At 40.2% G+C, this 13,283-nt stretch overlaps 1 protein-coding gene across 1 annotated transcript in view; it reads right to left on the bottom strand.

Annotated features, from left to right (window-relative positions):
* Positions 1–724: 724 nt before the first annotated feature.
* POLQ (polymerase (DNA directed), theta) overlaps positions 725–13,283 on the bottom strand; it is a gene marked incomplete at both ends in the record, with an annotated part of 35,065 nt that continues 22,506 nt past the window's right edge. The window contains 10 exons of the mRNA XM_010292363.1: positions 725–840; positions 2,699–2,852; positions 4,366–4,490; positions 6,318–6,429; positions 6,785–6,969; positions 7,870–7,988; positions 8,167–8,183; positions 10,408–10,514; positions 11,043–11,217; positions 12,605–12,742. Of these exons, the coding sequence (XP_010290665.1) occupies positions 725–840; positions 2,699–2,852; positions 4,366–4,490; positions 6,318–6,429; positions 6,785–6,969; positions 7,870–7,988; positions 8,167–8,183; positions 10,408–10,514; positions 11,043–11,217; positions 12,605–12,742 (1,248 nt within the window). The remainder of the gene's footprint in view (positions 841–2,698; positions 2,853–4,365; positions 4,491–6,317; positions 6,430–6,784; positions 6,970–7,869; positions 7,989–8,166; positions 8,184–10,407; positions 10,515–11,042; positions 11,218–12,604; positions 12,743–13,283) is intronic.

Here is a 13,283-nt window from a genome sequence, read left to right as displayed (position 1 = left end):
CAGAATAGAAGGGGGAGAAAGACATCCCCACATCCCCACGCTATGGAAGCACGCGCTGGGAGCCTTCCTGCATTTGTGCTCAGGACTTGGGAAAACACTGAGCTGCGAACACACGGCTAAAACACTTGCTACTGAAAGCTGTCACACAGACACCGCTATGCCCAGGCGCAGGAGCACCTGCGCAGCAGAAGATCACAGACAGAGGCACATGAGCACATGGAAAGGTACCTTAAGACCACACAGCACACTTATACCTACCGTGCTGCTAACCAACACTGTAACACTCCTACCAGAAAGCCAGACAAGGTAGGGAATGAGGAAACAGGTACCCTACACAGAGTACAAACCACAGCTGTAACAATACGTGTTCTGAGTTACGGAGGCAAAAATACCTCCAAATGAGGAAAAACTTCCCCCTACACCTGTCAACAACATTAAACTACTTCACTCATCAAGTCTTGCAGAGAAGTTGTACAAACTACTGTTATAAGCAGCAAAGCACACATTGGAAAAATGAACTTCAGCCATGGGGATGGCTTGAGTGTGAAAATAAAAGGATCAAGAACACAAAATCATTTTTCATCCAATTCAACATTGTTTTCACAGACCCTTTAGCACACAGCAAGAGAGGATCCAGGGAAGAAAAGCCAAGCCCACTGAAGGAAGGTTTGTTTGAAATATTGTAGTGCAGTAGAGAGCTGAAAAAGCAACTGCACAACTGTACCTGCATGACATCATCCTCTGCAACTTCATAGAGGAGCTCATCATGGAGTTGGAGGATAAAGAAACCTCCGCTGATGGGATGTAACATTCCTCTGTTTCTCTTCCTTGCTAATCTTCCTACACAGGTGAAAAGCACAGTTTGTTAGATACCATTATGCAAATACATATTTCCTGTAATTAAAACAACCCTCACAGATTCCTAATGCTGAGAAAAAGAACATGAGAAACTTCAAAATGAAAAAGCCCATGCCTACAGATCAAACCACAAAATATTACTATCCTATCAATATTTGTACAGCTAATGAGGGAAGAATGTTAATGAAAAGCATTTTAGATATAATTATTTCAGCTTTAAATTATAAATATATGAATCAGAACAGAAACAAGAGACATCTCCTGAACCATCTGTTTTAAAAGTAAATTTTAAACAAAATCATGTCAAGTTTAATCAGAAGTTGGGTTTACAACATCCTCTCTGGCAATGAATTAGGATTCTGCTTTTCTTCAAAAATAATTTTAATGGCTAGTCTAAAAAGGCAGCAAGCCTCCTCCCAAATGCAGGTATCTAAAACAGTAGCTACTACTCCTGATTAAAAAAAGGAAAGAAAAAAAGAGCAGGTTTTGAATAAACAAGCAAGCAGCTGGCAAAAACAGGATCCTGGTAGGCCTTGCCTGACAAAAATAAAACAGAACAAACAGTTCCATGGTAAAAGCTTTCAAAAAAAAAACAAACAAACAAAAAAACCAAACAAAAAAAACAACCAACAAAACCAAAAACAAACCCAAAAAACAAAACCCCCAAAAAACCAAACACAGCCTCACACACACAGACTCAAAAGTTATTAATTTCTCAGGTCAGCTAACAGAAGAACTCCAGCTCACAACTACAGGAAGGGTTTCACAGCATCATCAGTTCTGCACACAAGCCTCACACTGAGGCAGCAATGTTAAAGAACCCACACGATGCAGGATGCTTCTCTGATGGCACAGGCATTTATAACCTGCTGAAACAGAATTCCTTCCAGTTCTTGAAACAGCTAGTATCAGAGGAGGGAAAACTGTCACAAATGCATCTACTCGCCTTCCATCAATTACGTTGGCCAAAGGTCAGTAGCTTCTGCTCCTGGAAGAGGTGGTAAGTTCTGCCAAGCACATGCCTTCTACTCATAACAGACCTCTGAATCTTGTCTTTCTAAAATAAAAATCCCTGACATATTTTTAGAGGTTCGGCAATTAATTATTTAGTTTTCCTCCTCAGTCCTACAAATCAGACTCTTCATATTAAAACAGCATCATGTTTCAGCTGAAGCACAGGATCTATCAGAGAAATATAGCACTCCATCCCTTAAGATGTCTTTCTAAAAATATATGACTGATGAAAAAAACACTGTCTACATTCTGCTAAAAAAAGAGTCTTCGTAGCACTCCTCTGGGAATGAGTACCCCAGCACAGCTTTGCTATCTGCAGCCAGAAGAAATTTATGCTGATAAGTGCTTCATAAAACAGTCTTATGGAGCCTCTGTACATCAAATTCCAGTCAACAAATTCCAGATGCAATTCTAACCCAAAAAAAAAATGTATTTTTGGAACTAGAAGTTGTTCCACTCTCTTTTCACTACCTGTGAAGCCAGAGCATTTGCTCAGTTTTTCCTTCCTACTTTTGAATGGTGGCATCACAGACCATATCACATATGAACTCTCACTGCCAACCTTTGCAAGATCTGCTTTGAGGCAATTGGGGTTTCTGATCTGATCACAGCATTTGCTTTAGTTGCTATGTTGAGCAGACATTTTCCCTCCTTCCTTATGACTTTTTTTGCCCATTAAACACAGAGTTACCACTGTCAGGAAATAAAATGTCTCCCACCCCTAGCCCAAAGGCCCTAATTTTTAAATATAAAAAGAATTGCCTGCAAAGAAAAATTAGTAACACTGAAAGTTTTGCTCTAGTGTGCAAGGAAGAGGTGAGCATACCGGTCTTATCTCTCTGGAAGGAGCTCTCCAGATGTCCGTGGGACTTGATCACAGAGGAGAAAGCTTCCAGGCGTCTCTGAATGTTCACAGTGGCTGTTTTGACAATGTCTGCAGCAGATCCCTGAACAGTTGTATTCACAGCCTGTCGCTCTGCCTAAACAGATATAGTTGTTCTCAAAACCTACCCAAAAAAATAAATCAAATCCAGCATACCACATGTACTTTATTGCAAATAATAAATACACAGCCAAACACAGGCATAGTAAAACCTCCAGATAAAGGGTTTGTTATACCTGCCTGAAAGAAAAAGACATTCTAGACTAGCTTCAGACACAAAATTTCTCCAAGTGACTAAGAAAAGCAGGATTTCCACAAATTTAAAATTAATTAGTAACAAGGGTAATAACCTGCAAGAGTTATAAGCCACAAGAGGGAAAAGCATATATACATGGTAACAGTTTCATGAGGAGCAGAAAAATCTTACAGTTAATCCAAGTACCATGAGACACTTCTGCCTATCTTCAAAACCATCAGGAATGGATAACCAAAGGCAAGAAGCTGGACTTCATGGACTAATAATCTGGGCTTACTGCACTGAACCTTGACTGCTAGAGCATCACCGCTGCGCAAAACCACACCAGACCACATTATGCCATGATGATTTTTTTTTTTCCACACAAGCAGCCTCCCTACTAATCTGCTCCTCAGACAAGAAAACTGTATTCAAAGGTTCTTCCCTCTTTGATTAGAGCTGAAATGTGTGCAAAACGTTATGAGGAAGCTGAAATGAAAGTGAAGATAATTCATTAACTGGTCTTTAATATGATTTTAAAGAATAAATCAAAGTTAAACAGAATGTGTATCTACAAAGCTTCATGCTGAAGTATCCTTCAGATTAAACAAATAATCTCAAAAGGTTTTGGAAAGTCTCCTTGTTTCCCTTTCAACTACTTAGAGTACAAAGTCCCCAGCTTCCCCCCTCTTCCACTCTAGTCTTTAATTCCATACAACCTGATCAAGCTTCCTACTGAGAAGTATAGTGCTTCCTCCCCACAGAAATGCACCAACATCTCCCCAGGGAGTCAATTCACTCTTACTATGACAGTTGTGTCCAAAATGACCTTGAAAAAAATTAGTGCCAGTGCAAAGTCATATATTAAGTAAATATTTATCTAACAAGGTAGAGCAATTTTCCTATGAGAGGAAATAAGAAAAGGAACAAATACCCAAAAATATAGGGCTTCAATGCCCTTTTTTGTGCAAGTGCTGACAGCATAGAACATACAAAGACTGCTGAGTGGGAGCAACTCAGCCTGAAGAGTTAAAGCACATCACTGTGTGGAGTCTTTTTAAAGTCATGTCCACTTATTTCAATAAATTACTCATTCCAGTTCCAACGTGGGAGTTCTGAAGTGAGGTTAGCACAACGATGACAGCTGTACACCCAGTCACAGAAGACTTACGTCAAGCAGACCATGACAAAAGCTGTTATTCAGAGAACAACTGAGGGAACAATGAGCTAAGTGAGAAGTGGAAGGTCATGACGAAGATGGCTCATAGACCTCACAGACCCTGTAAAACCACAGATACATATATGCCAAGAAATCTAATACTTTAAAAAAAAAAAAAGTTTAAAAAATTTTAAAAAGGTACTGCATTCAACATACATGAGCTTTACTGTAGGGGTTTGGATCTTTGATAGCTGGCAGGTACCTCCGTCTTCCCAGAATGGTCTGCACAAACCCATCTCTTCTGCAGGTCCTCACTGTCTCCCTCAAGAATTTCTGAATCCCTGTGAAAGGAAAGTGAAAGTTTTCCCTAATACAGCTGATGTTCCATGTTGACTTCTCACTGGGGTCACTGAAAGTGGTCTGGGACACCCAAGCAGCACAAAGGTAATTCTTTAAATTTCCTAGACCCTGTCAGTGGGCAAGGGCACATGATCACTCATTCGGCCTATTCACATCTCTGCTGGGAAACTTATTACGACTTTTGAGGTGGAAGAGAGTGCATAGTGTCAGGATATCTCGCTGTGCACAAGGACGTAGGAAGTCCATTCTGCACAGTGCCCAGCCACAGAGGATCATATATGTATTATTGATAATGGAGAGGTCAGGACCGGGACCAGCACTGGAAAGACAAGTAGTAAGGAAGGGAGTAAGTTGAAAGCAGAAGTCAGAGCCCTTGATGCCTCAGGCTGTCTGACTTCAGACTGTGTCACTTTAGATTCTAGGATTAAAAAACCTCACCCACCTGCATTCTGCAAGGGAAGGAGTGACTCCACTGAGAGTGTTAAAAAGAAACTTAGGTCAAAGAAAGGTGAGACAAGGGAAGAGTCCTTTTCACTGCAAGTTCAGGTACCAACTGCGCTACAGTTGAAAAAGTTTACTTCAGACAGTTTCTTTCCATAGCTTACAAAATATATAACACAAAAAAAGCTATTCAAGATCAAGACTGACAGCATTAGTCAATTATTAGGTATGTAATTTAGCATGTCAGCCTGGCAATACATGTAAGTGAAAATTCATAAAAAGTGAAGTTACTATATATGGTACATTGCGGAGTTTGTGTTTATGCACATGTACCAAGAGGGAGGAAGCAGAAAGTAATTTCAAATGGTCATGAAGGAGAGACTATTCAGAATTACTGGAGACTAAACAGACTTTTAATAGGATGCCATTTCTCAGCATATGTCTCCTCCAGGGGAGGTTTAGATTGGATATTAGGAAAAATTTCTTCACTGAGAGGGTGGTCAGGCATTGGAACAGGTTGCCCAGGGAGGTGGTGGAGTTGCCATCTCTGGAAGTGTTTAAAAAACGTGTGGATGTGGCACTTAAGGACATGGTTTAGGGGACATGGTGGCGCTGGATTAATGGTTGGACTTGATGATCTTGAAGGTCCTTTCCAACCTAGTGATTCTGTGATTCTGTAAAGAAACAAACCCTGAATCTTCAGAACATAATTTTCCAGCTCGTTTCCAAATTTTATGATTAGAGTTAGCTGTCTCTCATCCCATTTGCCCTCCATTCATTTTCTGATTGCAGCTCTACTCTCTCTATAGCTTTCCTCAAAATTAACATGCATCATGGAAATGCAACAATGTCTTTTTACAAAACATGGGAGAGCTGCTCTGAGCAGCTGGATAAAAATGTAAGGGTTATGTGCAAAACAGTTTAAAATTCAATGAAAGCAGAAAAGAGCAGAAGAGAGAAATGGTTACATTTAAAAATTATAAAAAGTGTGGTCTAAAGTTGTATTGCATATCCTTTGAAGCTGTGTGTTTTAATAAGGAAAAGAGTGTTTCTTATTCAGAAAGTTAAAACCTTTAAAATGAACCCCCAGGGCTTATTAATTAACAAAAAAACCCCCAAAATAATTAATGTAATACGCAAATAACAAGGTCCTAAAGATTAATAAAACCAGAGTGTAGAGTAAAACATTATGGAGTATCAAATTGCTGTGTCCACGCACTGGACTTTTTCAAAATGAAAAGCTTTTTCGAAAGAGATAGGAGTAGTAGAGGGCTAAGACCAATCTAGGATTTGAAGATACATGGAAAGAAGGGATTAAAAACAACAACTACCACCACCACACAGCCCCCAAATAGCCATATCCAAACCTGCGTATCTTGATTTGAAGGATTCAATGTAATTGGCAGCTTCGTTTTCATCAATCCCCATCTGCTCGCCTAAAGATTTTGCTCCTATTCCATAGATGATTCCATAGCAAATCTGCCAGAGGACAATGTGAAGAACCGCAACCATATGGTGAGCCATGCAGAGAAAGCAGAGCCAAAACAAAATGTGATTCACTGGAAAACAAGCGTATGGGAACAAGGGCAAGCATTCAAGAAGACAGAGTACCTCTGAATCCAAGCCATTCATGCTGCTTTTCTCCACCCTCACCCCCCAAAACCCAGACAGCTCCATTTGAAACATATTGAGAGTGGGAGGACATACAAAGCAACTACTGAACAATCATGACTGAACCCAAACAGAAAACCATACTACTGTGACTCCTTGATGTTTTGAATATCGAACCCTACTGCCCAGAAAGCTGCTGCTGAATTTTTTTCCTAAAAATTACCTGTTTAGCTTGTTGCCTGGTCCTATCTCCAACAGTTTTAGGATCAATCATTTTCCATTCTGCTGCGATGCTCTTAAAGACATCAGTACCCCCGTTCAAGGCTTGAATGAGTCGACAGTCGCAAGACAAATGAGCAAGGATCCTCAGTTCAAGCTGAGAGTAATCAGCAGCCAAGATTAAGCCACCTGAAGTTAAGAAGATAGCAGAAATCATTATTTCATAAATTACTCTAATGACATTCCAACCACATGACACTCCATCCCCTGAGAAACTGAAGGCCTGGATAACATACACTTGACGGTTGCCATCATTTACATTTATGTCGTATCAGTGCAAAGAGGATATAGCACATGCTACTAAACCACAGAACTTTCCCCTCACACATGTTGGGTAGCCTGAGAGAGGCATAACCACAGAGAGGTCCTTGCACCTTCTGCTCTGAAAATTTTCCACAGCCATTTCTATGCAATCTGAGTCTCCGTTTTCTTGCAAATATCTTTCGGGTTTGCTTCTGCCACTGCTGAAAGTTGTGCCAATAAAGAGTAGAAATTAAATCAGACGAATTATTGCCTGTTTCCCCAATGCCCAGGCCTGCTTGCTTTCCACCCAATCACTACATCTAAAATCCATCAAAAACACATAGAGAAGTATCTGTCCAGGTGTCTGTGTAGAAGTCTACCATCTGATAGGAGGATGGGCACAGAGATCAGACCAGCAGACTTGTACTGAGCCAGGGCGGGCAACATGAGAACTGACATTTGGATAGAAAGAACACTAGACAGAGTGGCATTTGTCTATTAAGAGCTGCCCAAGTATAGCTCTTTAAAAAATATGTATTCTTAAAGATGAAATGAAGGTGTGAACATTTGAATTATAACATTTGAATACTTTCCCCAGTTGAAAAGCTCTCCTTTACAGTCTTGTAAATAATTTTGACGGCATGCTAACTACTGCATTAGTTTTCCAAGTAGGCTGCTCAGTCAGGTATATACTGTCATCAATTCTTAACTCTTCATTAGCTCTAGAATTTTTTGGTAACTACATTCTTAGCAATTAGCTGGCACAGAGCAGGATCTGGGCATTACCTGGGAATGGAACAAAAGCATGCCTCATGCTAACAGAAAACGGTATTCCTCTTTCTTCAGATCTATCTTCAGCTTGAACCTTTAGGCCATGAGGCAAAATACTGGAACGCTTTCTACATCTGTGGAAACAAAGAATGATTGTTTTTCACCAATTTCTAAAACACTTAAAGATACATAATCATTTCTGCCACAAAGAATCAGTGAAAATAAGTGAGCCAGTAGCCTCTGTTCCACTCTTCTGGACAATCCATACCTAAATTTTGCCATGGGGGAACTGGACAGAGGCCACATGTACACCTGAAGGGATTTACTGACTCTGAACAGATTTAGGGATAAATCTTCCAAGTACACTCAGGGCTTGGTCCAGAAATTGGATAATTCCACTTCAAAACAGGTAAGATGAAAGGCCCCAGATCTGTGATGTTCCAGAAAAACAGCAAAGAAGTCGTACAGGAATCCTAAAAATTCAACACCCAACCTTAAGCACTAGTTCTTCTCAACATCATTCTCATACGCAGAATGCCTACACCAGCCCATACCTAGTAGAGACAGAAGAGATTTCCCCCACATCAGCCTCATGACTGCACACGCGTGCACACACACACAACGGTAGGCCTGTAAAAGCACAGCAGAACTTGCAGAAGGCATGATCATCAAACACCACATGTTTCCTCTCTACAGACTGAGCAAAAAATTGCTTCAAAGCAACCAGATTTTCTTTTTCCAGAAGGCCAGAAGTGGCATCAGGTGCTCTGCAACCTCTCAGGGCTTGCTTAGCTCTCCTGTCCCACCAAGTCACTTGTATCTGCAGATGGAATTGTCTCCACCAGTGCACCCACTGAACAGTGCACAGCTGTGACACCATTCACACCTCCTACTCCCATCAGCACCAGTCTACCAGCCAGCTTGTTGGGTTCTTCACTGGAAGTCAAACCACCTTTATAAGTCCTTGATGACTTATATGACCTCAGGTCAGGGATCTGACCAATTTCTTTATCAGAATGAAAAGGTATCTCTGAGATCAATTTTCAGCAAAACAAAGCACAGAAAAGACATCATGCTCTCTTCTCTTGTGCACACTCTTTTCTTCTTATACCTTGCCAATTTCAGGGATGGTAGGGATCAAGGAGATGAAAGATTGCACAAAAATCACAGAAATAAATTTTCAAAAGAAATAAAGGTGAAGGACAACATATGGGAACTATGGAGAATCACACTGTCCAGCAGAAGTTCCCAGTTTAATTGAACAGTAAGGCTTTATACCATGATCTAACTTAGCTACACTTCTTCGGTCATAAGCTTCTTACAATAATAAAGAGTAGTAATACTAATTACTAAGATAAAAAGACAGTTTGGACCAAAGTTCAGAAGGTCTATCAGACTTAGGCTGCATGACAGCTTCTTTTGTGTCAGCAGTCATTTCTGTGCCTTTAGGACTGCCCATCTTGCTAACACAGTGGCTGCTTAACTAAGGAATGTAGTCTCTAAAGTCAGACTGAGAAGGTGACCTCTCAAAGTTCAGCAAGCACTCCACCCCTTGGATGGGCTGCTTTTCTTTTGGGAAGATTCTAAGAACCCAGCCCACCCTCCAACTGTCCTGCAAAGATGCTGCAAGCCTGAGCACTGCCAGAGCTATTTCTTGGAACAACATTTCTGCTACCATGGCTAGGCCTGTTTCGTCTCCTGCAGAGAAACAGACAAGATCCTGCTCCTTTCCCATGACCTACTTGAGGCACAAGGATGTTAGATGCATGGTGGTAGGAAAAGACAGATAGAAGGGCCAAAAAACATCTGAAAGTTCTCTCATTTTGCTATGGGCAAAAGATGATAAAAGTCACTCAGGTGACACATGTGGGACAAGAACCTGCATGGAAAGAGAAACGGAAAACCACCACCAAGAAGTCCCAAAGCTCACAAGCTAGCTGCTAAAAGATCTACCTTGATATTTCACTAGACTTCCACACAACTGTTTAGGCATTGGCATGTAATGCTTTCAAAATAGGGCATTTGGTTAACAGAAACCAGATTTAGCTTTTGCAGGATCATTATCACAAATGAAATTATTAACAAAAAATGAAAATATATATTCATTCATGTTGCCTTCCACAGGGAGCTACACAGCATAAACCAGATGAACTTTCTTCTACTTCTTCCACAATATCCTACCCTCTTTCAGAGAAGCTCTTAGCAAGTCAAGCCAGATCCTAACTTCAGTTTAGTTGCTTTTCATCCAACAGTTGGGAGCATAATGTTCATCTCACCGTAGTGTTTCATAAAGAATTTCAAAAAGCAAGTGGCTACATGGAACCATGTGCTGTTAGTATTATTAGGTCTTTCACATGTCACTGATTTTTATGTATTTATTCCCCTGAAACTGTAAGAGAAACACTGAGTAAGAAGTCACACTGATGTAACAGCAGCCACAGGTGAAGTCAGAAATAAGAAATTTGACAACTTGACCACATTAAGATTAGAAAAGTAGGCATAAACTTTGCCAAGATCCTTCTACCTGCCCCCAGAAAAAGCACGAGAATTAACATTTCCATGGGCTTGGGAGGGTGGGCTTTCTTCAACCACAGTTGGCATTTCAATCTCAAAATCTCTTGGCACGTTCTGGATATTTGGCTCTGTGAAGGTTATTCGACCTGAGAAGGAAGACAAGGCAGAAATAAGTAATGGTCCAAAAGGAGTCTCTCTTACACGCTAATATGTGCAAGAAATGAATAATACTGCTTGGTGAACACAAAAGCTATTTTAACACACAGAATCATTGGGTTGGAAGGGACCTTTAAAGGTCATCTAGTCCAACCCCCCTGCAATCAGCAGGGACATCTTTGACTCAATGAGGTTGCTCAGAGCCCCGTCCAACCTGACCTTGAATGTCTCCAGGGATGGGGCATCTACCACCTCTCTGGGCAACTTGTGCTAGTGTTTCACCACCCTCATTGTGAAAAATTTCTTCCTTATATCTAGTATAAATCTATCATCTTTTACATCTAGACTTTTAGGGCAGATTGATGTGAAATAAGTATTTCAGTATTTTCATTTGGTTGAAGGAGAGCACAGGCTTGACTTCCTATCTTCTCCCCATACAAAAGCTGCCCACGCACACACGAAGGAATTAAAAAAAAAAAAAAAAAAGATCAGTGAGGATCTTGCATGTGTTTCTTTACCTGTAGCTGTGTGAGTCTGTGACACTGGATATATTCTTTCCATTCCCAGTGCAGAATTCAGTCGCTTTTCCCTCTGTAGTGGAAACACCACTTTAGTAATGGCATTGTTGATCCTCCTCCATTCCAATATTAACCCTGGCAATGGGTGAAGTGTCTTTAATTTCTCCAAAACATCCTTGTGGGGAGAAAAGGGCATAACTATAATTAACTGCCTTAAAAGCTTTATAAATACAGGTTTTGGAGTTCTGCTGGAAAAAGTGACTCCTTCACCCACAGTGAGCTTCCAGTGTCACTGCTTTAAAACTAAATTGATACCCCCTCCTCTTATACCGTCTACACCTGGGCAATCAAAGCACCATAAGACACAGCTGCAGTTTTATTATACACAAGAAGGCAATCACTTCTCTTTAGACTTTTGCATCCTCATCACCTCTCTTAGTCTGCACCAACCAATAAATCACCTGAAATGATTAAATAAAGCATCACTTGCCATAGGTCCCCTATGATGTCTCCTCTTGCCCAGCATTAATGCTCCTCCTCCATCTTCTTGCATATTTTTCTCCCTGCTCTCTCCTGTCTGTACACTAGGAACACATAAAATGAAGCCCTTGGCCATGCTCCTTGAAAGACAAAGCTGATCACTAGCAATCAAATCCTTTCAGTTAAATTAGAAATATGAAGAGACTAACAAGAATTCCAAAACACAGTGACATGCAAACATTTCTCAAAATAACATTTTTTCGTATGCAGCAGGCAGCTGCAGTCTCATCCCTCCACACCACAAAAGGAGGAAATCCTCACTTTGCTTCTTGCTCCCTGCTCTGCCACCACCACCGCACTCACTTTTTCACTGCCACTTGAGTTTTGGTAATCAATACTTGTCTTCCAAACACTGACTGAACAAGGGGAAACTAAGAAAACAACACAGATTAATGAATCCTGAAAACAAGGATTCTTGTTATTACTTGTCTGGTAAGAGCACCCATTAGCCTGCAGCAGTTGGTATTAATGCAGCTCCACAATATTTATCAACTGGCAAGCATATCGATAGCCTTCATATATATATAAGCTTTTGATATACTAGATTTGATAAGCCATCAGATCAGCCATTCTGAAGACAAATTCTCTGAAGCACAAAATACAGATATGGTAGTACCAGCCAGGGAAATTATTGTATTTAATCACTATGGTATTTAAGTATCTTTCAAGCTGATGTTGAAATATTCTTCTACTATTGACTTTACAGAATTATTGTCCTATTTTGGTCTTACATATGGTTTGGGAAATCAAATTCTGCCTGATTTATTCTTATTGAAGACCGCTATTTATAGTTACGTCCTCACTAAACTCAGGCTTTAGGAAGAGTAGGAGGAGTTAATAACTCTGTTAACAGAGAAGGCAGAATCCAGTTTGAATTTCCAGTTGTGACTCGAAGAGAAAAAAGGCAGTTACTTTCATTTAAGTCAGCATACCTAACTCTAGTGTATCCAAGCAGCAGATGCATGAAGTAAGAGGGAGTTATTTTACAGTCACCTTCAAACTAGAACCAGACTTTACTGTACCTTGGTTGTACTAAACTGCTTGCTCAACCTAGCCCCATTTCCTTTAGCCATTGCTCTTCTGGTGTAACCCAGAGTTTTCTTGTTCCTTTGAACTTTGACATCTCCATTTTGTGGCAACTTCAGCTCCACGAACAAAACCTGAAAAAGGGCAGCATTTCAAATCAGTTTCTGCATACTACTCCCATGAAAAAACAAAAGCAACTGAGCACTTAAACAGCTCATTCCAACCAGAGGATAGTACAAATGCTTCAGGTAATTAAAAAGCTGATTAAATATCTCTGCTATCAAAGTCTTTCCTCCTTGTTTTAATTAACTACAAAATGCAATCTAAAAATCTCATTTTCTGAACACACTGAGTTCAGAGGTATGTTTTTAGAAAAGGTAATTAACTCCATCCAGTAAGTGAGCTTGCTGCTGACAGTCAACTGAACTAAAATGTGGAGTTAAAATGACTAAAAGTGGAAGAACATTGGTGGGAAAAAAAGAAGTGTTAACAGGGAGCAGGATTCACAGCAACATGAATAACATAGGAGGTGGTCACAAATACCTTTTATAGAATAGCCAGAATATTAGTTTTTCTAAAAAATTGCTAAGAACTGAATATGCTCACTTGTTGACAGACACAACACAGCTCTTAATTTTTCATTCTATGTTTCTATGTAGCATTATACACTATTTA

This window comes from Phaethon lepturus, unplaced genomic scaffold (genome assembly GCF_000687285.1).
Source record: "Phaethon lepturus isolate BGI_N335 unplaced genomic scaffold, ASM68728v1 scaffold29998, whole genome shotgun sequence".
Classification (NCBI taxonomy): Eukaryota; Metazoa; Chordata; class Aves; order Phaethontiformes; family Phaethontidae; genus Phaethon; species Phaethon lepturus.
This window is presented reverse-complemented; position numbering and strand designations above follow the sequence as displayed.